Source organism: Stegostoma tigrinum, chromosome 35 (assembly GCF_030684315.1).
Source record: "Stegostoma tigrinum isolate sSteTig4 chromosome 35, sSteTig4.hap1, whole genome shotgun sequence".
NCBI classification, from domain to species: Eukaryota; Metazoa; Chordata; class Chondrichthyes; order Orectolobiformes; family Stegostomatidae; genus Stegostoma; species Stegostoma tigrinum.
Genome location: NC_081388.1, coordinates 11,294,174 through 11,309,306, shown reverse-complemented (window position 1 = coordinate 11,309,306; position 15,133 = coordinate 11,294,174). Strand labels below are relative to the sequence as shown.

Below are 15,133 nucleotides of genomic sequence, written 5' to 3'. Positions count from 1 at the left end.
CGGGCACCGCTAATAAAAGCTGACCCATCCTGTAAGGGGCGGCGACTGATTGTGAGGTGAATGGATGTCAATTTAAGTGGCAAAAGGAAATGATTGCAAACTCTTAACAAAAAAACTCTTTCAAGCAGCAGGTAGTTAGGATCTGAAGTGCACAGCCTGAGACTGTGGCAGAGGCAGGTTAAATCAAGGCACTAATCCAGAAAGGAGGAATTCACAATGTTCTGGGAAGTAGACTGGGTCAGTGGCACTAGGAGAATTAGAATTGGAGAGTCATACAGCGTGGAAACAGGCCCTTTGGTCCAAGAGGTCCATGCCAACCAGGTTTCCCAAATCTAAACCCATCCCACTTGCCTATGTTTGGCCCATATCCCACTGAGTCTCCCAAACCATGTACCTGGCCGAAAGTCTTTTAGATGGTGTAACTGTGCCTGTATCCAACACCTTTTTCAGCAGCTCATTCCACATGTGGATTTAAGGTGAGGAGAGGGATTTAACATAGACATGGACGTTTTTTTTAACACAGAGGGTGGTTGGTGTGTGGAATGAACTTTTAGAGGAAGTGGTGGATATGGGTGCAGTTACAACATGAAAAAAGACCTTTGGACAAATACAGGAATAGGAAAGGTTTGGAGAGACATGGGCCAGGAGCAGGCAGATGAGATTCGTTTAGTTTGGGATCATGTTTGGCGCGGACTGGGTCAGAGATGGGGGGAGGTTGCTGGCTGACCTCTTTTGTGTCTAAATCAAAATAAACCAGATTTACACCAACGCCAGCACATTTCACGTTCCCCTAAATCTGAGCCACACGGAGAAAGGGTGTGACACGTCCCTGTGGGTGCGGCTCTCTGCCTTTGGCTGGAATGGGTGTGTCTGTTCAGAGTAGACACTTTCACAGTGTATAAACGACTGAGGCACTGAGCTCTAACTGCGATCTCAGGAGGAAGGGGACAAGGTTATCTCTTGGATTTCGTTTGATAGCGTGTTAGCCCAGATCACAGCAGTATGTCTGTTAAGAGCAGTGTGGCTATCAGCAGCAGCAAGCGCAGTGGGACTGGTTTCGGTGGGCTTCAGGGCTTCAGTACCGGTTCCAGTTTGATCCGCTCAAGCATTCAGCCAAGATCCTTTTCCAGCTACTCATTGAGCTCCGTTCGATCTGCGCCCCGCGTCAGCCTGGGCAGTGGAAGCAGCTCTATGGGCTACAAGAGCTCGTTCGCGGCAGGGGGCGGCTCAGGCTCTTTCGCCTTGATGTCAGGGGGTCTGGGAATGAACGAGAAAGATGCCATGCAGAATCTCAATCAACGCCTGGGCACCTACCTCGACCAGGTCCGCTCGCTGGAGCTGAACAACAGCAAGCTGGAGAAAGAAATTCGCGAGTTCGCCTCCGCCAGGACGATCGACTGCTTCGACTGGTCCATTTACAACAGCACAGTCAAGCCCTTGCAGGATCAGGTAGGTCACTGCTGTTCAATTCCCTGTTTCAGAGATAGTAGGAACTGCCGATGCCGGAGAAGCCGAGGTAACAAGGTGTGGAGCTGGATGAACACAGCAGGCCGAGCAGCATCTCAGGAGCACAAAAGCTGACGTTAAGGGTCTGGAAAATTTTCTGAAGAAGCGTCCAGACCCGAAATGTCAGACTTACTGTTCCTCTGATGCTGCTTGGCCTGCTGTGTTCATCCAGCTCCACACCTTGTTATCTTTGTGATCAGAGATAATGGGAATCATCCAGCTACCCACGTTGTCACCTTGTTATCTTTGTTCAATTCCCTTTTTCCATTTCAGCCTTTGCTGCCCACCCTCAGACTGAGTGCCTTCATTGTCTGTTGAGGTTCCACTGGAATTCACCCTGCTCCAGAGTATTGTCGTAATATCTCTGAACAGGTTGACTTGAAAATATGCTTTTAAAAATGCAGTTGGCCAAGTCTTTTTTTGGAAAAGAAAATCTGCCCAGTCACTGTGCAGAGGGAGCTCCATGTAAAATCAGTGTGTGTTAGCAACACTGGCCTCAATTTGGCACTGACTTGAGCTACAATAGAGTCGCAGAGCTGTGCAGCATGGAAACAGACCCTTCAGTCCAACTCATCCAATCAGATATCCTAGATAAACCTAGTCCCATTTGCCAGTATTTGGCCCATATCCCTCTAAATCCTTCCTATCCATGTCCCCATCCAGATGCCTTTTAAATGTTGTAACTGTACCAGCCTCCACCACTTCCTCTGGCAGCTCATTCCATACACACACCACCCTCAGTGTGAAAAAGTTGCCCCTTAGGTCCCTGTTATATCTTTCCCCTCTCACCTTAAGTTTTGGACTCCCCCCCCACCCTGGGGAAGAAGAACCTTGCCTATTCACCCTATCCATGCCCCATGTGATTTCACAAACCTCTGAGGTCACCGCACAGCCTCTGATGCTCCAGGGAAAATAGCCCCAGCCTATTCAGCCTCTCTCCATAATTTAAACCCTCCAGTCCCAGCGACTTCCTTATAAATCTTCTCAATGCCTAGCAGATCTGAAAGGTTGATGTGGATGATTTCTGATTCAGGTGTAAACCAGACCAGATAAGGATGGCAGACTTTCTTTCCATTAATCAGCCCAACAGGAGAAAGATTTGCGAATGTGGCCATACATCTGGATTTCAAATACAGATGTGTTACTTAATTGAATCCATAATTTCCACCGGCATCTGTGGTGGGATTTGAAGGCAGGTATACTGATCTAGTGACATTACCATTGTCCTAACATCTTCCCCTTGCATGAGGGGATGCAAAAGTAACATTTTAAGCTCACGATTTTAACGCAGTTAGCTGTTTACCAGCACTGAGTAAGGGGTTAAACTGGCCAGTACTCCTGCTTCCCATTGTAAAGGGTGTGCTTCAGGTGGGAAGGGGACGGAGAAGTGCGGTTGTGGGACGGTGGTAGTGTTCCCAAATCTGAGCCAGGGGTCCCAGGTTCATGATCCACCACTCACACCCCTGCCCCACGCCGCTCCAAAGGAGTGGAATAACAGGTTAATTCAGAACACGTGTCAAAAAGTCCTGGGTTCCTCAGGGTCAGTGCAAAAAGTAATAGGCACTCTTGATGTAATCTTCAGGCTTGTGTGTACCCCCACCCACCAAAAACTGAAAGTAAAGGTTCTGCATTTGTAATTACAGACTTATTTTTCACAAAAAAGAAAGATTATGATCCTGATTGCAATTCTCATTGCTGGATGCGTTTTATAGGACTTGTATTGTAGTGTGTAATATTGGCTGACTTGATGCAATATTGTGTTCTTTAAATACTTCGCCAGATGATTTTCTGAAAAGTTTACACAATTAATTGTTACAATCGAGCAGGCTCATTTAAATGATTGTTCTTTAATACTAGCCACTGGTTTATAGTTTTGGACTATGGATGTAGATGTACAAATCTGTAAAATTGACTCGCAAAAAGAATGGAGCACGCGACATGAAACATTGGCAATGTAGGTATATTTGATAGTTTCTGTGGGGCCATATGGCGTGGCATGGCGGCTTAGAGGTTAGCACTGCTGCCTCACAGTCGTGTGGACCTGGGTTCAATCCCACCCTCGGGTGACTGTGTCTTGTGTGCAGTTTACACATGCTCCGTGTGTGTGTGGGGGCTTCCACCCGGGTGCTGCAGTTTCCTCCCACAGTCTGAAGATGTGCAGGTTAGGATGGATTGGCTGTGCTAAATTGCCCACAGTGTCCTGGATGTTCTGGATTGGCTATGGGAAATGCAGGGTTGCAGGCATGGCGTAGGGGGGTGGGTCTGGGATGCCCTTCAGAGAGGGTTGGTACGGTCACAGTGGACCCAATGGCCTGCTTCCACACTGTAGGGATTCTATCAATCCTATACTGCATGCTGAATGAGAATCAAAGAGCTGGAAATCTGGAACAAAATCAGCAGGTCTGGCAGCATCTGTGGAAAAAGAAACAGAATCAACATTTTGGGTCCAGTGACCCTTCTTCAGAAGTCACTTGCAGTGTTGCATGCTGTTTTGGAGTTTCATGAATAAGTAGTTCAGTTTTATTTATATCTACAAATGCCTTCCGCTCTAATAATTTCCCTTCAGATTTCAATGGATCTTGATAGCTTCATACAATGTTGATTTTGCTTTTTGCACCCGTGCCACTGGCAAAACAAAGCTTTTGCTGTACTTAGGTACAGGTGACTACAAAAAATAAAATCAATGGCCTTCAGATTTCACTGTAATTCACACTGCGTTTAGCCAGGGAAAGATCCATGTGAAATCAGGAGGCAGGGATGTCACTTCACAATGCAAAGGCCCAGATTAATGCTACAGGTTCAATTTCGCAGTGGCCAAAGCAACATGTTCTCTTGCAGCCTATTGGAAGTACCTTGCTGCTGGGCCCAGGTTCAAACTGCACCTACTCTAGTGATGTGCAGTATGTGTCCCTGAATAGATTGATTGCACAGGACAATAAACATTATTGAACTTCACAATGCAGCAGGTTGTGTATGCCTGAAGGTTTAGAACAGGCTCTGTCAAGCTCAGTGCAGAGCTCGTATGGCTTCAGTTGGGCAGCCGGGGTTCTGCAGGGAATGGGAAGGGTCAGTGGCTTATGGTTTAGAAATATCTCTCCTAATGCTGTCCCTCTGCACCTCCCCCAGATTATCAACGCAGTCCTGCAGAATTCCCGCATCTCCCTGGAGATCGACAACGCCAGGCTCGCTGCTGAAGACTTTAAGAATAAGTGAGTGAAGCAGTTACCACTGTAAAACACTGGCAAAGGGTGGCAGCCGGCGGGTGCAAATACAGCCTGCATATCCACCCGAACCCCACCCCATCTCCTTATGGGTTCATAGGACATAGGTGTATCTCTGTCTGGAAGAGCTCGCGTAGCGCCTTCGATGTCGTGAAGTGCACCTAGGAATGCTCTCGCAATAAGTCTGGCTTCAAGCCATTTTTAAACGACTTGGGAATGATTGAGCAGAAGCTTTGATCCATATGAAAGACTGTAGGATTAAGGAAGAAAATCTTTTGAGGTCACGGAGGGAGTTTTGGAATTTAGGGCTCCAGTCTGCCCTCTTGTGTTGAAAGTCAAGGTGGCACCAAGACTGGGTGGAGCACAGGTATCCTAGAGGGCTCTGGGCATGGAGGGAGGGGTGAGGCTACCGGCAGGATTTGACTAAAACAGGAGGAGAATTTGGGAATGGCTGCCAGTGAGGACAGGAATGGTGGTACAAGGTGGAATAGAGGGCAGCTCCCTTTGGGATGAGCTAAAGTCGACAAAACTATGCGAGGTGGGAGCTTGGTCAGCAGAGCACTGGACTTCTGTGCAAGTAACAATGGCACGCAGGGTTGGGAGCCTTCCAATGGCTCTGACATTGGGGTGATGAGCCGTGGAGAGAAACGTTGACTGCTCCTGCCTTGTGCTGATCTTATTTCCTCCGGTCCTGTGTCTGTTGCAGGTGGGAGGCCGAGCAGAGACTGAGACTGTCTGTGGAGATGGATATTGATGGACTGCACCAACTGAAGGACACATACCTGCAGTTACAGGCTGGTCTGGTTGATGAGATTGCTGCACTGGAAGGCGAGATTGCAATCATGAAGAAGGACCATGAAGAGGTGGGAGTCACAAATATGACAGGATATTGCCCCCTAGTGTCAAGAGTGGAATGTACAATGGCAATGTGATGCCCCCTAGTGTCAATAGAGGATAATAGAATAACACAATGATACTCCTTTGTGACAATAGTGGATAATACGATAAAGATGTGACCTCCCCTAGTATCAATAGTTGGGAATATAATAACTGGATCCTCCGTTATGCAAGAGGTTGTATTGTTTTAACATTTTATCACCTTTGTTCTTCAGCAACTGAGGGTCCTGCGACAGCAGAAGACTGCAGAAATTGATGTCGAAGTCGACTCAGCTCCTTCCATTGACCTGTCTGCGAAACTACAGGAAATGCGCGAAACCTACGCCAAGCTTGCAGACCAGAATAAAAAGGATTTAGACAATTGGTACCAGGAGCAGGTAGGTTTGGGTTCAGCGAGAGTGGCAGTGTCCAAACTCGAAAGGGGCCTGTGAGGGTAGGGCTACGTTTGCCCCTCGGAGAATCTCTGGAGCCGCTCGGCCAACGAGGCGAGACTCCATGGAAACTGTCATTGAAAGTGCGGGGTGAATCAGTTCTGTCTTCACCCTCCTTCTCAGAGTTAGATGATTTGATGGCTCCCAACCCTTTCCAAAGACTTAGCCAGAAGAGGCCAGGCCAAGCCTCCGCACCGAGAGGGGGCTGCATTGCCGGGGACACCAGCTTTCACAGGAGACGTTAAATACTTGAACTTTTCCAGTGCCTCCTGAATGGTGCGTCAGCTCAGCTTTGGTGTCCTTGGACAATGGTTATCCCTCATTAAACTAGACGATCAAACCACAAACGCCATCAGATGACTGTTTATTGGAGCTGCAGTTGGTGAATTATCTTCTGGGATTCTGAATGATAGCAATGACTGCCCAACAACATTGGGAAATAGGATCAGCCCCTCAAGTCTGCTCCTCTATCCAGCGAGAGCATAGCTGATTTTCTCCTGTCTCATCCTTTTCCTGCACTCTCCCATGTCCCTTCCTGTGGTAATCTGTAAAAATCTCTGTCTTGACATTGACTGAGCCTCCACAGCCTTCTGTGGCAGAGAATTCCAAAGGTTTGCCTGTCTCGGAGTGAGGAAATTCCTCTTTATCTCTGTTCTAAATAGCCATCAATTCTGAGACTGATCCTGGTCCAAGACCAGTCCCAATTCTCCCAGCCAGAGAGACATGTTTAGCTCAGTTGGCTGGAGGGTGGTTTGTACTGCAGTGTGATGCCAACAGTGTGAGCTCATTTCCCGTACTGTCTGAGCTTACTGTGAAAGTCCTGCCTTCTTGATTGTGCCGCTGCTCTGAGGTGCAGGTGACCCTCATGTTAAACCTCCTACCGGCCACCTGTCTCTGGAATGAGAGGCTGATCCTCTGGGAATGTGGTCACTTCCCTTATCCATGCCCCGAGGGGCCAGGGGAGCTTTACCTGGTTTCTGCTCATTGGAAGCACTTGGCCACAAAGTTCCATTGGCATAATTTAATTGACTCAGTCAAACCAAGTCTTGCGCGGTCATGGTCAGCTGATCTGATTGGTTACTGTCGGCACTGACGTCATCTGGCCAGCCCCACACCGAGTCATTCAGGGCACCCAAAGGAGGCCACTCTGTCCATGGGTTCCATGTTGGCAGTTCTCCAGCCTGTTTGCCTCCTGAACCTCAATCCTCAACACCCACCGAACGCTACTTTCCCCCATGTGCCTATCCCATTTGAAGCAGTCGGTTGCTTCTGCCAACCCCTCCCTGCCTTCCATGTGGGCAGTGAGTCCCTCCCCGTTCAGAACACAGTGAGTGACCCTGTCTGTGTCTCTCTCGCATTTCTCAGGTACAGATTCAAGTCACACAGACCACACAATCTAACCAGGCTTGTCAAGGCGTGAAAGCAGAGCTGGCCACATACCGTCAGGAGTTGCTGACCCTGGAGGCTGAGTATAACTCCTTGCTCGGCTCTGTAAGTAATTCCTGACTGTTTATCCTAAAGTCATTCCGGCCTGTACTGAAACAGGCTCCATTCGGGCAGGGCTGGGATGAAACAATCTGACTGACCCAAGCTTGCCTTGTCTTTTCCAGCTGAAGGGCCTAGAGAATAACCTGATGAACGTTGGGTCCAGATACGACATGGAGCTGCAGGGACTACAGTGTAGAATCGCACAGCTGGAAGGAGAGCTGGGACAGATCAGAAACAACATCCTTCAGCAGACGCAGGAGTACCAGAAGCTGCTCAACATCAAGATGCTTCTGGAGACTGAGATTCAGCAGTACAGGCGCCTGCTGAATCAAAGCCAAAGGTAAGGCAGCGTCGCTGAGTGGGAGCAGAATTACAAACTGGAGGAGCCCAGTTAACTACCCACTGTCCCATTCCCCAAAACCCCCTGCTCCCCATGCTCCCCACCCCTGCCTCTGGTATTCAAACAAATTGGGCCTGAGCACCATTATCCTACACTGTGCCCAGGAGCCCGCAAGCAACAGCTTTTGTCTGTCATGCCTTGCTCTCAAGTCTGCAAGCTTCCCTCCATGTGGAAAGCCAGGAAGCTCAACTGTTTGGTTGAAGACTGGGCCTAAGTGTAGCTCCTTTGCGATTGAAATTTGGAAAAAAGGAGCAGGAGGAGGCCATTCCACCCTTTGAGGCAGCTGTGCTACTCGCTGTGGCTATGGCTCATCACCATCGCCCAAGATGTGAATGTTGGTGGCAAGCCCAGCATTTGCTCCCCATTCCTAACTGCCTCTTGGGAAGGTGGTGGCGAACTGCCTTCTTAAACCCATGCTGGCTTTAGGCTCCAGGGACACCCACAATGCAGCTCAGGAGGGAATTCCAAGGTTTTGAGCTAGTGGCACTGGAGGAACAGCGATAAATCCCAAAGTCAGGATGGTGCGTGGCTTGGAGGGGAACTTGCAGGGGCTTGTGTTTCCATGTATCTGCTGCCTTCGTCCTTCTGGATGGAAAGTGGTTGCGGAAGGCGTTCCTAATGGCTGAGGAGTCCGGAGCCAGGGATCACAGTTTAAGGATATGGGTTAGGCCATTTTGGACTGAGTTGAGGAGAAATGACTTCACCCAGAGGGTGGAGAGGCTGTGGAATTCTCTGCTACAGAAAGCAGTTGAAACTAAAACATTGAATGATTTCAAGAAGGAGCTAGATATGTTTCTTAGGCCTAAAGGGATCAAAGGGTATTGGGAGAACGTGGGAACAGGGAACTGAGTTGGATGATCAGCCGTGACTATATTTAATGGTGGGGCAGACTCGGAGGGCTGAATGGTCTCCTCCTGCCCCTAGTTTCTGTCTATTTGGAACATGTGTCTAAGAAGCCTTTACACGTTTCCATAGGACAACTTGTAGATGATGTCCCATCCCAACTGACCAGTCTTACTGCTTTCGTGTAAATGCCCACCATTAAAAGGGGCACCACGCACTCGGTGATGTTGGCGTACCATAGAATCGCACAAGCTCTACAGTGAGGAAGCAGGCCATTCAGCCCATCGAGTCCAGACCTGGGCAGACATAGGCCAGACGAGAGATGTTTAATTCCGTGGCAGTGTCGCCAACTGCTCAGGATTTCCCTGGAGGTTGCAGTAACTATAGATTAATCTCTTTGGCATCATTCTGAGCAACAGCCAGGAGAAAATCATAGAGCCAATAAAAAAAATGAGTTTTTTTGCCTAGTTTTCTTTGAAATGAAGTATGTTTTAGACTGGATAGGTTACAGCCTGTTTTATTGGACGCTTCAAAATGTCCAGGGGCATATCAAAGACTTGGCTGCTTTCCTTTTGGCCAGGGAGAACGCGATTTGCCATGAGGATAGACGGTTGCGTGACAATAGCAGGGGTTCTAAGGTGGTGGGCTGCTCAGTAGTGGCAGGCCTCATGACAGATCCTCTGAACTATCTCTGACGAGAGTTGGTTCCCCTCACAATTACTCACCAATCTTTATTCTCCCTACGTTGGGGATTGGGGAGCAATGTCTGAATCCTAGGGATCATCCACAAACCAGGCCAGAAGTCAGTGTCTGTTTCAGGAGGAAACAATGGCTAACTAAATGACATTATCATTTAAATTAACAAGGAGGATACAGGTAAATGGTGCACTCAATGTACCCTGTTTCTCTTTTCAGCTCGGTCCAATCTGGCAGCAGCTCCTCCTCCTTTTTGTCAGGATCAGGATCTCAGTCTGGTAAGTATTCCAGTGTTTTTGCAAGGTGTGTGATGAGGGATGTCTCTGCGCTCAGTAGGAAATGCAAGTGGGCCATTCTCTCCACTTGTGCCCATCATGTTCTGCCTGGTGTAGACTGATGCTTGTGAGCAGCTGTTCCCTTCTTGATGTGTGAGCATTGCTGGGTGGGTTCAAGGCCCCGCTATACTCCCACCCCTGCCCACAGTAAACCAGAGCAGGTGGGTGTTCTTTCTGAATCCCCACAGTCTGTCCTGCTGCTAACGTTCCAGGATTTTGACCCAATGATGCCAAAGGATCCTGGCAAGCGTATGACTGAGTTGGAATGGGCTGTGTCTTTAGAGATTGAAGAGCATGGCCAAGGCACTGCTGCCCATGTCTTTGGTGATAGGGCAGTGGGAAAGGGAGGTCACTGTGCTATTTACTCATTCTCGTGACCTTTGGAAGTGATCTTGCTAAATGTCTCACGCTGTCCTCTCCATCTTCACTGTGCTGTCCTTTGCTTCTCCTTATAGGAACAGGATTAAGCAGCTCAGCGACCACGTGAGTGATTTTGACACTTTTATTGCGACCGAACATTACTTGGGCTATTGCAGAAAAATTGCTGTGATTGGTCCCAATGATTTTTGGCTTGACTGTGATATCACAAATCGGGAGGGGCCCCCATCAAACAGGGAGGAGCTTCCATCAAACATTCCCAGGACAGGGGCAGCATGGGTTAGATTTAGAGTAAAAGGAGCGGTAAAATCTAGGGTTCATTCTCCAAAGAGGCTGGGGTCATTGACTAATAATTTGACCTTTTCAAGTTTTGGATGGGCCAATATTTTATTTGGGTTAGTGCTAATGAAGGAAATGTGCGTTGTTGAGGTTCGGACTCTCTGATTGAATTCAATGATAGAGCAGGCCCAATGGCCTGAAGGGACTACTGCTGGTCTTCATGTCCTTAAACGCTATGAGGAAGGGAAGTGGCAGCATTACAAGATTAGACGCTCAATTCGGGCAGAGCTAATTTCAGACAGGATGTATATTTTCTGTGTCTAAGAGCAGATACTCACTACTTTTGTCCTTATCTGTTTTCTTCACAGAACGAAAATTATCACAGGTAAGAAAGCTTTCAGGTTATTTTCTGTAAAGTCTGTTTGTAGCCCTGACATTCTTTGACCCACAAGCTTGAACTCTCAGTCAGTGATCAGTTGGCTGATCCTGGATAAGGCTGTGTTGTAACTTCCTGTCCTTGCATGTTGGCAGCATTTTTAATCTTGCACTCAAGCAAGAACGCCAACGGTCCAACGATCACAACAATTATTGCAGGAGAAATTGGCTGGCTCCAATCCCCGAGGGTGTGTCACACACGGGCAAGTTGTGGATTGGACACTGGGCTGCTCATAGTGAGTGGTCAGTGGGACACAGACTCCTTTCCTGTTTGATCTACTTTAGAGATGGAGAGCCAAGTTAGACTGAAGAACGAGATCGACGTACTTATAGCAGCTCAGATTTGTTTCAGTAGAACAAGGGGGTATAGCCTCAAGATAAGGGGGAGCAGGTTTAGAACTGAGTTGAGGAGGAACTTCTTCACCCAAAGCGAAGTAAATCTGTGGAGTTCCCTGCCCAGTGAAGCAGTTGAGGTTACTTCGTTGAATGTTTTTAAGGCAAAGATAGATTTTTAAACAGTGAGGGTCTAAGGGGTTATGGTGAGCTGCTGGGTCAGTGGAGCTGAGTCCATGAAAAGATCAGCCATGATCTTATTGACTGGAGGAGCAGGCCCGGGGGGCCATATGGCCCACTCCTGCTCTTGGCTCTTTTATGTTCAGTAGGATAGACAAATAATACTTGTTTCATTTGGTGTCTTTGCAGAAAAAATAACTCGTTATTAATGACAACAGCTGGCACCAGGCCTCTCGGCGAGGCATTTTCTGGAGATCCATCATGATTATTTGCTGTTGCGGTTTCTTACAGAATCTCAGGTTGTGGGCTCTTCTCATTGCGAGGCTTCTGTCTCGCAGCCTTAACTTCTATTGCACTGAAATTGTAACAGAGCGCCCACGACTCCCTTCAGACAGAACCCACCGTGTCCAAATCCAATCCATGGGGGCTGCTGCTCCACGAGAACCTTCATCACCACCTTCTCTGAAAAGTCTGACCCTTCTCCATGTGACCGCTCTTGTTGCCAATCTGCCTCATGCAGAAACACCAACACTAGCAAGACACTGCTAGGGAGGCAATGTGATTATTCCCATTCCCCATGTGGTGCCATGTGTCCTGGCCAGCTGAAAGGTAGTAGTGCCTATGGGCTGGATTTTTTGGCCTTGGGGCACAGTGGGTCTGATCACTGTTCATCCCCTTTTGAGACTGAACCTAAGGTGAGGGATTGGCTCGAGATTCCCAGGCTGATGGGAGCCTCCAGGCGGACAGTCCCTCACAGAAGGACCAAATTACAGAAACCAGGCCTTTCTCATGAGAGTCAGACCTTACCTGTGAGTCGACATCTTTCAACTCTGCCTTAATGCAGAGGAATGAAAACTCGCTGAGTCTTCCTGACCACTGGCCTTAGTGATTAACTCCGCTGAACTGGGGGATAGGACTGACTTGGCTCACCTCTGGAACCGGACTGACTGTGTCTGTGGAAAGCCCTGGGTTGCTTAGAAATCTCAATGCCTTTCTGTATGTCCATTCTCTGCTTCAAATCCAATCAATAAATGCTACATTTGTCATCCTCCCCGTTGTGTGGTGTGAGTCATTACTGTGGAAAACGTCAAACTCTCAGAAGCAGGCGAGGCCTGAAAGATGTTGGATGGAGGTATTCCAATTGAGAGAGATCTTCTCAAAGGGTAACAAACAGGTGAAGGATAATAGAGTCATAGAGATATACAGTCAGGAAACAGACCTTTCAGTCCAACTTGTCCATGTCTACCAGATATCCTCAATGAACCTAATTCCCTTTGCCAGCATTTGGCCCATATCACTCTAAACCCTTCCTGTTGATGTACCCATTCAGATACCTTTTTAAATGTTGTATTTGTACCAGCCTCCACTACTTCCTCTGCCAGCTCAATCCTGACACACATCACCCTTGCATGAAAAAAGTTGCCCCTTAGGTCCCTTAGAAAATTTTTCCCCCTCACCTTAAACAATGCCCTCTAGTTTTGATTCCCCTAGTCTGAGGAAATGACCTTAATATCCATGCCTCTCATGATTTTATAAACCTCAATAAGGTCAATCCTCATCTGATGCTCCAGGTAAAATAGCCCCAGCCTAGTCAGCATCTTCCTGTAGCTCAAACCCTCCAACCCTGGCAACATCCTTGTAAATCTTTCCTGAACCCTTTCAACCCCCCAACCCTTTCACAATTTTTTTTTCTATAGCAGGGAGACCAGAATTGAGCATAGTATTCCAGAAGTGGCCTAACTAATGTCCCGCACAGCCAAGACGCGACTTCCCAACTCCTATACACTGACCAATAAAGACAAGCATACCAAATGCCTTCTTCACCACCCTGTGTACTTGGGACTTGACTTTCAAGGATCTATGAACCTGCAGTCCAAGATTTCTTTGTTTGACAACACATCTAATAGTCAGTGGTAGGGAAGAAAGAAAAATTATTAATTTCTAACCAAGAGTTTGCAAGGTTAAACACTTTTTATCAGTGGTCAAGTTACAGAATACAGAACTTGAGAAGGAGGAGGTATTTATGAAAGGCAAGGTGCTAGATATTTGGGGAAAAGAAAACACCTATAGAGAAGGCAGAGATTCAAAGAGCTAAATGATAAGCAGCAACAGGAAGGAGCTGAAATGTGCAGCAGAAATTAGAAGTAACAAAGGTTTAGAAAAAGTCAAAGCTTCAGTCTCTTTATCTAAATTTATTTGTAACAATGTAGAAGAGATGATGATGCACATAGAAGTAAATGGATGATTTGGTAGTTATTACAGAGACATGGTTTCAAGATGACCAGAGCTGGGAACTCAATATTTCAAACTTCCCTTCAATTGAACTCTTTCCCCCCCACCCTCAACTCCACTAATTTGTTCAAAGCCCCTCCCTAGATATATGACATGCCAGGCCATTGGTTTCAGCAAAATTCGCAATGAAACAGCTCTCTCTATCCAGAGTACTGATGCCATCGCCCGGTGAATCAGAACCCATTTCTCCCATGCAATCTTTGAGCCATGCATTACCTCTAAGGTTATTTGCATTATGCCAGTTTGCACAGAGCTCAGGCAATAATCTGAACATTTTTGCTTTTGTGGTTCTGCTTTTTAATTTAGACCTGAGCTGCTCATAATCTCTCAGTGGAACCTGTGTCTCAGTCCTATCTATTGTCATGGGCCACATCAGTACCAATGACAACTGAATCCTTTCCATCCCACTCTTGGTTTTTCTGTAGCTGAAGGAGATGTCCTTAACATTGACACCATGCAGCAATACAGCTTTCAGGACTCTGCCTATCAGTTATTCATTTATGTCTATTTGCAAAGACATCTCACCCATCTTGTTACCTACATACCAGCAATTGGAAACAGAATATTCTTCTCCTTGTTAAAATTGTTCATAATTTTGAACACTGCAATGAGATCACCTCTTAACTTTCCCTGCTCCAAACTGAATAAGCCTCAAATCTTGCCTTGCATCTAAAATCCCTCATTCCTGGTATCATTCTAGTAGATGTCCTTTTCACTTTGTCCAGGGCTTTAACATCCTTCTTTAAATAAGGTGCCCACGACTGAACGTAACACTCCAAAAGTGGTCTGACCAATGGTTAGTAGAGATGTAACAGCACTTCCTTGCTTTTATACCTTAAGCCTCTATTTCTAAACCTAAGGATCCTATAAGCCTTCTTAACAACTCTTGCAACATGCCTGGACACCTTCAGAGAATTATGCACAGCAACCTGAAGGTGCCTCTGCTCCTGTACTCCTTTCAAAGATAACACCCGACCAAAAAATTTCCACTCAAAAAGGATCAGATGTGAAGGATGAACCACCCAAGGTTAATGAAGGCAAACAAAAACTAACCCACACAAAAAAGCAAAAACAGTGGTTACCAAAGGATAGGGAACCTGAAGAGGTTCAAATGATATGGACTTAGATTTATTTAATATTGACACGTACCCAGCTACAGTGAAAACTGTTGTTTTGCGTGTTATTGGCAAAGTGTCGCCATGCTCCGGTGCCACCTTGGATGATTGATTGCATTGCATGGTGTTAACTGCAAAGGCCTTTGTATTTTGGTTCAGCGGTTCATGTTTTCCATTTCACTCTTGTTGGTGTCTCCATCTCCGCTCGTCCAGGTGCTGCTGCTTTACAACACCCAGGGTCTGGGTAATGGGTTCCTCCCCTGCCACTGCTGCTTCTGAACGGGAAAATAGCAGATAATTCAAA

The 15,133-nt window shown here is 47.1% G+C and overlaps 1 protein-coding gene across 1 annotated transcript; it reads left to right on the top strand.

Annotated features, from left to right (window-relative positions):
- The first annotated feature begins 850 nt into the window (after positions 1-850).
- LOC125447618 (keratin, type I cytoskeletal 14-like) lies at positions 851-12,473 on the top strand. Its single transcript, XM_048522183.2, has 10 exons — positions 851-1,449; positions 4,633-4,715; positions 5,434-5,590; positions 5,840-6,001; positions 7,421-7,546; positions 7,666-7,883; positions 9,702-9,760; positions 10,273-10,300; positions 10,843-10,859; positions 11,612-12,473. The coding sequence occupies exons 1-10, from the start codon at positions 1,003-1,005 to the stop codon at positions 11,629-11,631; spliced, it is 1,317 nt and encodes a 438-aa protein (XP_048378140.1). The 5' UTR covers positions 851-1,002; the 3' UTR covers positions 11,632-12,473.
- The last annotated feature ends 2,660 nt before the right edge of the window (positions 12,474-15,133 follow it).